Source organism: Astatotilapia calliptera, chromosome 11 (genome assembly GCF_964374335.1).
Source record: "Astatotilapia calliptera chromosome 11, fAstCal68.1, whole genome shotgun sequence".
In the NCBI taxonomy this organism is placed as follows: domain Eukaryota; kingdom Metazoa; phylum Chordata; class Actinopteri; order Cichliformes; family Cichlidae; genus Astatotilapia; species Astatotilapia calliptera.
This window is the reverse complement of record NC_137432.1, coordinates 22344608-22354230: the sequence shown is the minus strand read 5'-3', so window position 1 is coordinate 22354230 and position 9623 is coordinate 22344608. Positions and strand designations below refer to the sequence as shown.

Here is a 9623-nt window from a genome sequence, read left to right as displayed (position 1 = left end):
CCTGCTGCTAATTCAAGAAACACGCCCACGTTACCTGGTGATAGTCACAGTTTAACTGGACAGCCGGTGCTCGATATAACGCAATGCCTGCGCATTATTCTGCACAAGATAAGTAAATATAGTTTGTTTCCTGAGTGCAGAGCTGCTGGAGCTTGTTTCCCTACAGAGCACTTTGTAGGTGAACCCACTTTATCAGCGACCGATGTCCAATCACCGGCACACAGCTGAAATCTCCACTGAGTTTTAGCTTGGAAAACTAACACTGCACATCACTCTGAACACACCATCCCCACTGTCAAATATGGTGGTGGCAGCATCATGCTCTGGGGGTGCTTCTCTTCAGCAGGGACAAGGAAGCTGATGTTGATGGGAAGATGGATGGAGCCAAATACAGGGCAATCTTGGAAGAAAACCTCTTGGAGTCTGCCAAAGATTGAGACTGGGGCGGAGGTTCACCTTCCAGTAGGACAACGATCCTAAACATAAAGTCTGGGCAACAATGGAATGGTTTAAAACAAAACATATCCATGAGTTAGAATGGCCCAGTCAAAGTCCAGATCTTAATCCAATCGAGAATCTGTGGCAAGATCTGAAAACTGCTGTTCACAAACGCTGTCCATCTAATCTGACTGAGCTGGAGCTGTTTTGCAAAGAAGAATGGGCAAGAATTTCAGTCTCTATGTGCAAAGCTGGTAGAGACAAACCCTAAAAGACTGGCAGCTGTAATTGCAGCAAAAGGTGGTTCTACAAAGTATTGACTCAGGGGGCTGAATAATCACGGGTGGAGGCCTGTAAAAACATTTGTCCCTCATCATCTTTTTGGACTTGTTTTTTCTAGGTGTTTTTTTTTGGGCTGTAATTGCTGATAACATGAGGTGATGTCCTTTACTGGTCCCTGAACTCACTGCCAGGTACTGTGGAGTCCAGTTGGCATTTAACTCCTCAGGCTGGGGGACAGCACCTTTTCTGCCATAATATATCAGGATGAAATCCTTGGACCAACTGTCAGACCCTACAGTTGGTACAGGGAGTCCTGGGATCCTCTTGGTGCATGACAGTGCCCAGCCATACAAACTACTGAGCACCTTTTTGAGCTGTTGAGATAAAACTTTTTTCAAGCAGTTTATGAGCCTCTTGGTCAGCTGGGGCCTTTCTGCATGAACCCTGTGATGGACTGGCAACCTGTCCAGAAGATTAACTGCAAATGAAACCAGAGCACCCACTTCCGTCCTGTGAAAAATAATTGTTCCCGAGGGGAGGGGTCTATTCTAGGGAACAAGACCCCTATTCACAGGACAGAAGGTTTTTTTTTGGTTTTTTTTTACCTTCATTTAGAAGGAGAAGGCAGGGCAGGCTTCATCCTCTGGCCAGGCGGTTTTTTGTTGTTGTTGTAAACCTTTTTTCTTTTTTCTATTTTTTATTGTTTTCCAATACATCCCTAATTTATCCTTTCAACTTCTACCTTGTGCTGCTGTAACAAGGGAATTTTGTGGTCTGTGGTTAAAGCAGCATGGACTTGTATCCAAAGTGTCACACAGTAAACCAGACAGAAAGGAAGATTTTAAAAATGTGTTTATTATCACTTTTTCAGAGAAGATCTTAACTAGAAACCATATAAAAGAGAAAAAAAAGATCTTGAATTTCCAAAAGAATTAAGAAATTAATAATCAAGTATGCAAAGAGCAGCCTATAAAAATAGTGGTACAGTGTCCTAGACAATAGTCTGTTTTAGCAACTATGCATGTAACAGTATGCTAAGTATGTGTAGTATAAATGGTAGAAATGCTCATTTGGTCTCAGAACGCCGGCAGTAGTTGAAGCTAGAAAACTCGGTCAACATTTTACATTTCATTTTGTCTTACAAACATTTAATTGTTGCACGAATCGTTTCTGTTCAGTGACCGAATGCCACGTCTGCTGCTATCTCACCAATATCCCGAACAGCCCAGCGACAGTGGGGTCAGCAGCGAAAGGCCATACAAGCTTAGGAGATAGGGCACCTTTTCCTCTTCTTCTGGCTTGAGAAGTTGGTTGCTTTGGTGATGGCACTCATGATAATTTTGGAGATGCACTGTGGAGTCTCTTGTGAGGACGATTTGCAGCAGCGGCGGACAGTATTTGGAACAGCCCTCTTTGATGCGCACAGCTTCTGTGACATTTCTTCAAGCTGATGTCATGGAGAGATCAAAGGCAGAACAGCAGCGGGAAATCAGAACTCTCTGTTCAAATTTTAAATGTTGCTAGGCCAAACTTTTTTTTTGCAATTTGTCTTATTTTTGCAGACAAACTTCCCTTTTAATGGCTTTTAATGGGACTTACCAGTCGCGCAGAGCAAGCGGTCTTCTCTTCTTCCTGCAGGGGGCAGCATTGTGTCACAAAGTCCTTAAGAGGAAACCCAACAGGGAATCTAAAACACAGTCACATTGATGCAAATGCATCTCATGTTAGACTGCCCACAGATTATATACTTAAACAAATGTGTTGACATTTCACAGAGCAAAATGAATAGAAAAAATGGAAAAAACATCAAAAGAAACAAAAATAAATTATAGGAAGATCAGATCAAAGAAAAATGCAATAAATAGTGTCTTACTTCTTCTTGATGGTTTTGTGAGTGTCACATATCTTGTTCAGCGACACTTCCTCATGAGCAGAAGTCACATTATAATACGGGTCTGGAGACATCTGCTGGAAACAGCTGTATTTATCACTTTGGTTCAGACAGCAGGGGTAATTCACCCGTCCTGTGTTCTCACGCAAGCAGAACTTGTTCAGTTCCTCACGCCACTGAAATGAAGAGCAAGAATGAAGTGTCACGACATGGAAACTACTCAGTTAAGCGAAAATGTGTATTTTTAGCTGCTATTCTTTTACCTTCTGGTCAGCACAGCTGACTTTAGTCTTCTTATTTTTGCAGCAACTTTTGAATCCCTTCTCTATAAGATTAACGGTCTTCGCCTGAAGAGCCACCATTTCATAGCCTGAACGTGGGAGGCACTTGATGCTGTAGGCGGGGCGAAGCCTCTGGTTGTGACACACTGATTCAATGGTATCTGCGGTGGGTCGTCCAGGAGGAAAGCTGATGTCAGCAGCTCGGGGAGTAGATAGTTTCTTGGTCTTCCTTTCTATGAGGGCTATGGGAACAGGGCCGTGTGTCCTGCAATGCATGAGGCATAAGGTCAGACACAGACATGCCTCTTACGGGCTCAGGATGAATTCAGCATAACGGAAATGTGTTTTGCAATATGAAGCTACTTTTTCTCTTTGCCTTAAATGATAACCTGACATTACTTCTTCTACAGGACTCTTCTCTTCATTGCAATTAAACTTTTGAACTTGACAGATGATGCACGCCCAACAAAATCAATATAAGCAAGTGCACAATAACATCTTTCCACAGTAATAGAATCATTAGTACTATCATTTGCTGTAAAGTGTATTGTTAGATTAATACATAAACATAAATGCAATGTAGTGATAACCATCTCAGCTACTGTATTAAAAATGGTGCCTGCTGCTATGCATTTTTAATGGATTCATTCTAAGTTTATAAGAATTACTAATTTGTTGAAAGGCATAATTACACACAAATCAATATACATTTATGAGTACAATATTTTCTTTCTATTAAACGATCTAAAAAATTACTTAATGTACCTTAAAAGTACTGCCTTTAGTGGCTGAGGCAGCAAAGTATTTATGGTTTAACCTTGGTACTGTTTATTGAGACTGACGGAGAACAAATGCATTATCCTCTTTAATCCGAGTGAGCAAAAATATTGATAATCATTTTTTTTGCTTTTCTACGCACCTCTGGCAAGTGTTCGGGTTAAAGGTGAATTCAGCGGTAGAGGGAAGAGGTTCCACTGGCAGCCCCTGTGTCGGCCCGTAGTTTGGGTTTGGAGCATCATTGCTGAAGCAGTTGAGCCTTTTGTTGTTGTCGTTTATTTTACAGCAGCGATACCAAGGATGCTTTATTGAAAGGTCCTCCTCACAGTACTTTTCAACTGACAGCTCCCACTTGAGTAAGCACAAAACAGAGTAACACAGACAGTCAGGGTGCACAGTGTGAATGAAATTCTTCAATAATAACATGAAGTCTGCACCTTGTCTGCTACTTATTGAATAAATTCACCACCTGAAGTTATGTTGTCAAGAGACAAATTAGAAAACAAACAAGAAGCTGCTAAGGTAACGCTCACTGAGGAATTCAACATAGTTTTGATGCTCGTGCCAAGGCCTGTCCGCCTGTTATGTCTGCCTGGGCTGATTAAACGGGCTTATCGACTGAAAGCGCTCAAGGTTTTCAACTTTGTTTTTAAAAAAACAAAACCCAAGTACCATCACCTCTGCAATGTGAAGAATGTTTCATGCTCCAATTATGTTCAGGTCCAATTCATAAAGTGGTTGAAAAAAATGCTGCTTTTTCTACATTTACAGACTCAAAAATGAAAAGAATATGAGTGCAATAAAAAACTGTATATGTTACTGTATATTATTAGTGCATTGTTCCTAAACAGCACAAATTGTGTTTTTTATTACATGGATGTAGAGAAAACACTACTTCCCTATTCTGAAAAAAACCCCCGAATCATCAGCAAAAGTAAGAGAAGAGGAACTCAAGCAACAAACACAGGTCACCATGACATCACTTTATATTTACGCAGAGCTAAAAAAGTATTGCTGAATTAGCTATAAGAGCTGTTGTGAAAACATACAGCCTGTGTGGCGCAACACAGGGTCACTTCTCTCTCCCACGTCTGGTTGTCTTTGCAGCATGTGCTCAGCCAAGCCTCTGCATTATTCACAGCAGAGGCCCTCAACTTGTCAACTCCGTAGCCTGAGTCAGGAAAGTAGGATGATGGGTAGCGCGGACGAAGGTCGCTATAGTCACAGATGGCTTGGAGATTCTCTGACGTTGGCCGACCGAGAGGAAACTGAACGTTATAAGTTGTCGGAAGAGGACCGCTGTAAGAACGGGGACCAACAGTTGGTGGGCCTGCAGGGGAAAGACCACAGTCGGCACTTTTAGCAGTAGAACATAGTACAGAAGGAGCAAGTTTAAAAAAAAAAAAAGTAAGTAAAGTAGATGCATACATCCTCTTGGTCTGAAACCTAAGAAAACAAATAACATTTTAAAAAAAAAAAAATCAAACAAGAGAAGGCAAGAAAGATTCCCTGACCCAGGTGGTACTTATGAGTAGGTAAGTACAGTACTGTGCAAAAGTTTTGAGCCACTTGAAAAATAAATTGCAGACCTTCTGAAGTTTTTCTTAGGACCATAGCTGCCTTTTTTTTTTTTTAATCACAATCCAGTCTTTTTTTAATTTTAAATTATGCCACTAATCATTGACCTGGGAATCATTCAAGTATAAACAGGCTCTACAAAAAATGACAAAGGTTACAAAGGCATAAAATTGTATTTTTACATTAATAAGCTGATTCACAAAGAGCTATTAGCTGAAAACTGGAGACATATCTCAGCATGGTGTGCGGTGTGTCCTTAAAGAATTGGAAGAAACTCTTAACAGAGAATGGACCAAAGGCAGCCAAAATACAAAGAAAAGCTTTGAGTGTGCTTTTAAGAAGCCTGGAAAAGTATTCCCGAAGACTACTTAAAGACATTTCATGGTGTTGCACACTACTGTGAATATCTGCTCACCTCTCTGCCTTGGTTGAGGCTGCACTGGCCGCTGTGAATCTGGGAAAACAGCAAAAAACCACAAAATATATTAATTTAATTGTGGGGGGGGGGGGGGGGGGGGGGTATGTAGTGCATTTATGCCAAAACATTATAACTAGAGGTAAGACGATAAACGGTGCCCATACCAAAGTGATCTCTCAAGTCCATCTCTTTCTGCATCTCTAAAGATACAAAACATAATACCAGATTTTTATATACATTATTTTAAATGAAGTAAAACACTAAAACAGACAGAAAGACACAGCTTTATATTTTTTTTAAATTATATTTTAGTTCTGTACTCAAACTGGGCCACAACTAACTCAACCTGGCTGCAAATAACCTTAAAACAAGAGTGGTGGGCTCTTTCGGGGTTTAGAATGTCACTTCCATAAAAAGAGAGAAGAAAAACAAGACTATCAGTACATTTTCTAACCTTCTAACCACAGAAGACATTTCACTGCAATCATAAAACAAACCGGTTAAAAGAAGACTTTCATCTCAAAGTCCTAACATTCCTCTTGAAGTGAGAGCTGGCCAAATACAAGTATGAGCATGTGACGTTATAATTGGTAGCTGTGGAGATGCTGCGCCAATATGTGAATGCGCGCGCACACACCTTGCATCAGTTGGGGAATGTCAAAGGTGACCTCGCGCTGCTCAAAGAAGCGCTCATCTATAATGTTGCAGACGGCACACAAAGGAGAGACAGAGAGAAAAAAGAGTGAGACAAAGTTACATAACCATAACTACGCATGTTTTTTTTTTTGTTATTGTTTGTTTGTTTATTACTACTGAGAGCGAAAAATGATGGAAGTATTGAAGAAGTCAGATCCTTCATCGGAAAAAAAAACTGTAAAAGGTAGAGTGGGACAAAATAAGAGAAGTTTTATAAACAAACAAACAAATAAAAATGTTATTTTATACGTGCATCTGTGTGTAATCTATAAAAATACACGTGAGACATGTCTGAAATGAAGAACTTGAATCAAAGTGCTCAGAGCAGACTGCTTTGTATAAAAGTCTACCTGGCACCAGATCACTGCACAATAGACGCTCCCACTGCAGCAGGAGCGATCAAACATGGAGCTGGGCAATCGGCCATGAAGCAAACACGAATTCCCTGCGTGGATTTCTAGTTGGAAGCAACAAAAAAGTAGTGTACCAACCTTCGGATGCTGAGCTCAGTAAAACCAAGAGCAAAGCGGTGGAACAGATTAGCGCCCAAGTCGGACCCATTTTGGACCTGATCGTGTCCGTGCCGTGCTATGCGTGCTTTATGTTCTGCAGCTGCAGCTGACTGTCCTGGCAGAGTGCGCAGAGGCCGCCCAGGAAAGCACGCTCCGCGGGGCAGCGCACAGACGGGCCCGTTAATTGGTCCAACACACGCCGCTGCGCTGTCTGTCTGAGGAGCAAAAGCCCGCAACAGGACAAAAACTTTTTACGATTGTTGTGGGATTTAAGGGAGCGGAAAAAAGGTGGGAGGGAAGGAAGTTTTTTGACATGACTCATTGGTGATGCGTTCAAATTCCTGGTGCTGTTTAATGGGAATGTATGGAACCCTTATGTGGAAAAGCTCAGCTTTAGCATTTTTTCCTGCTTAAAAACTTAACATGGAGAGGAAAAGAGAAAACTTTTCAACGAAAATAAACCAAACAAAAACATAGGCAATCTTGGAATAGCAATACAAATATGTCTTGTAAAATAACGTATAAAATACAGTTTGTTAAATAGAAAGTGTTAAAACAAAGTATGTTTATGCTTTCCTATTTCTCAAGGCTACTGAGAACTTAATGCAACACAGTCTGTTTTTCTTAAGGATCAGAAGCTTGTCCTTATCATGTATCAGATGTTTACTTGGTCTTGATGTTATCTTGACCTATATACTGTGTTTACATTGAAATACCACAGTGTGAGACCATAAATGCCAATACTCCCATTAAAGCTGGCTGACTGAAAAGAAATCCTTTAAATAATTTTTTTTTACAAAGCAGCAGAGCCTGAGTAATCCTTATTTTAATAATAGGCGAATCATTCCTAGCTCAGTGATTGTTTTGCTTATTGCCTGATAAATGACAAATTCCATCCAGAGTTTATGCTCTGGATTATGGCAACTTCCTGCCTCATGAGAATGAGTTTCCATAGCTGTCATCGACACCGCAAACACAGTCGTCAGGGTTATTTGTCAGACTTTGTGGAGGCCTGTCTAGACACACAATACTAAATATTTATCTCTGTGATGATTAAACTGATCATCACAACTTTTGTTTTATTGTAATAGATGTGCGAGTTTGCTTTTTAGTCAACCATTTTTAGAAAGTTCCTCAACTAGAAGCATATTTACAAGAGGAAGAGATTTCAGCTTTCGGGTCCCTCTTCTGTTGAACCAGCCACTAGATTTGGGAGAAAGACACCTTCTCTGCTTTTAAGCTTAGGCTTAAAACTTTCCTTTTTAAGAAAGCATATAGTTCGGGTTGGATCAGGTGACCCTGACTCCTCCCTTAGTTAAGATGCAGTAGGTCTAGGCTGCTGTCACGACGTACAAGGTGGACTCACGCGCAGGACTCCGGGGATGATGTACACAAGAGAATTTATTACAGAACAATGTCCAATGAGTTTATATACACAGATACGGGGCAGTGCTATGTACAAAAGGTGAGGGGGGCAGGGGTCCGGGGAAAATCCAGGGGAACACGCTCGTTTCTCTCCACACAATCCAGACACGAATCCACTCGCACACCAGGAAAACAATCCAGGGAATCTGTACACAAAGAGACGCTTGTTAAATGCTAAACACACACTGCATGGGAAAATACTTGCTGGGGCGCTCGACTTTCACTGACGCGATTCTCACAACGATCCAGCGAAGAACAGCTGTTGCTTCCCGTCTTAAATACCACACTGATGAGGCACAGGTGTTTCTTCCTCCGAGGGCGTGGGCCAAGGGCGTGAACCCATAATGAGTTCAGCCCTGGCGAGAGAGAGGAGAAGAGAGAAAGAGGGGGAGACAGCTGATCAGCGACCAGCTGAACCCCCAGGCCGTGACAGCTGCTGAGTGTTTCATTGTCATTCACTTTGTGTTACAGTGTGTATTCTTGTCCCGTCTCCCACACCTCACCCCCAAATGATCATGGCCTCTCCCTGAGCCAGAATCCTGCCAGGTATTTCTTCCTGTAAAATGGAAGTTTTCCCTTCCCACTATCGCCAAGTACTTGCTCACAGGGAGGCATTTGATAGTTGACATTTTCAATCTATTACTGTAGGATCTCTACCTTACAATATAAAGTGTGTTGAGGCAGCTGCTGTTTAGATTTGGTGTTGTAAAATTGAAATCAAATCAAAGAAGTTGGAATATGATTATAGACACTTCATAAAATAACACCAGGATTCAGTATCAAGGTAATGCAGTGATGTGATGGTTAACTTTATATGACAGAGATATGAAAAGCCTTGCTGTCCTTGTTATGTCTGTAATCTGTAGAGATTAGGTCCAGGGTCATCATGGCCTCAGTGTATGAAAGAATGACTGGAACACAGCTTCTCCAGCCAGTTTAATTCTCCTTCAGTTCTCCTTTGCAGTTCAAATAAACTTTAATACTGACTATTGGACATATGTTGTTTACCCAGGAGGAGTATTTTTCTTTTGCTGCTTTGGCTGCAGCTTTGTCGAGTCAAACAAATACGAGTATTAAAGGTGGTGCTGGTGAGTGCCGGGAGCTGTACGAAAAAGCTGAAATTCCTCTTGGAGGTCAGGGTTATGGAAAAATAAACAAGCCCCGCTGATACATCACAGCCTGTCATGGATGTTTAAGAAAATTAAAGGCAACAATTTTCTTTTTCTTTTTTTTGCTTTGACAGCCTCTAACAGTAAATGGTTCTCTGGTAAAAAGGAGTTTTGGGTAAGTCATGTGTCAGTGGAAATGAGATATACAGAACTGCA

At 41.2% G+C, this 9623-nt stretch overlaps 1 protein-coding gene and 1 long non-coding RNA gene across 2 annotated transcripts; both read right to left on the bottom strand.

Annotated features, from left to right (window-relative positions):
- Positions 1–1554: 1554 nt before the first annotated feature.
- On the bottom strand, positions 1555–7152 carry ecm1b (extracellular matrix protein 1b). The gene is made up of 10 exons (XM_026184061.2): positions 6853–7152; positions 6303–6359; positions 5830–5865; positions 5663–5701; positions 4719–4999; positions 3812–4020; positions 2875–3157; positions 2594–2787; positions 2320–2407; positions 1555–2167 (listed from the first exon to the last, which is right to left on the bottom strand). The coding sequence occupies exons 1-10, from the start codon at positions 6920–6922 to the stop codon at positions 1985–1987; spliced, it is 1440 nt and encodes a 479-aa protein (XP_026039846.2). The 5' UTR covers positions 6923–7152; the 3' UTR covers positions 1555–1984.
- Positions 7153–8256: 1104 nt separating this feature from the next.
- On the bottom strand, positions 8257–9623 carry LOC145431921 (uncharacterized). The gene is made up of 2 exons (XR_013912241.1): positions 8527–9623; positions 8257–8444 (listed from the first exon to the last, which is right to left on the bottom strand). It is a non-coding gene; the product is annotated as an uncharacterized LOC145431921 (long non-coding RNA).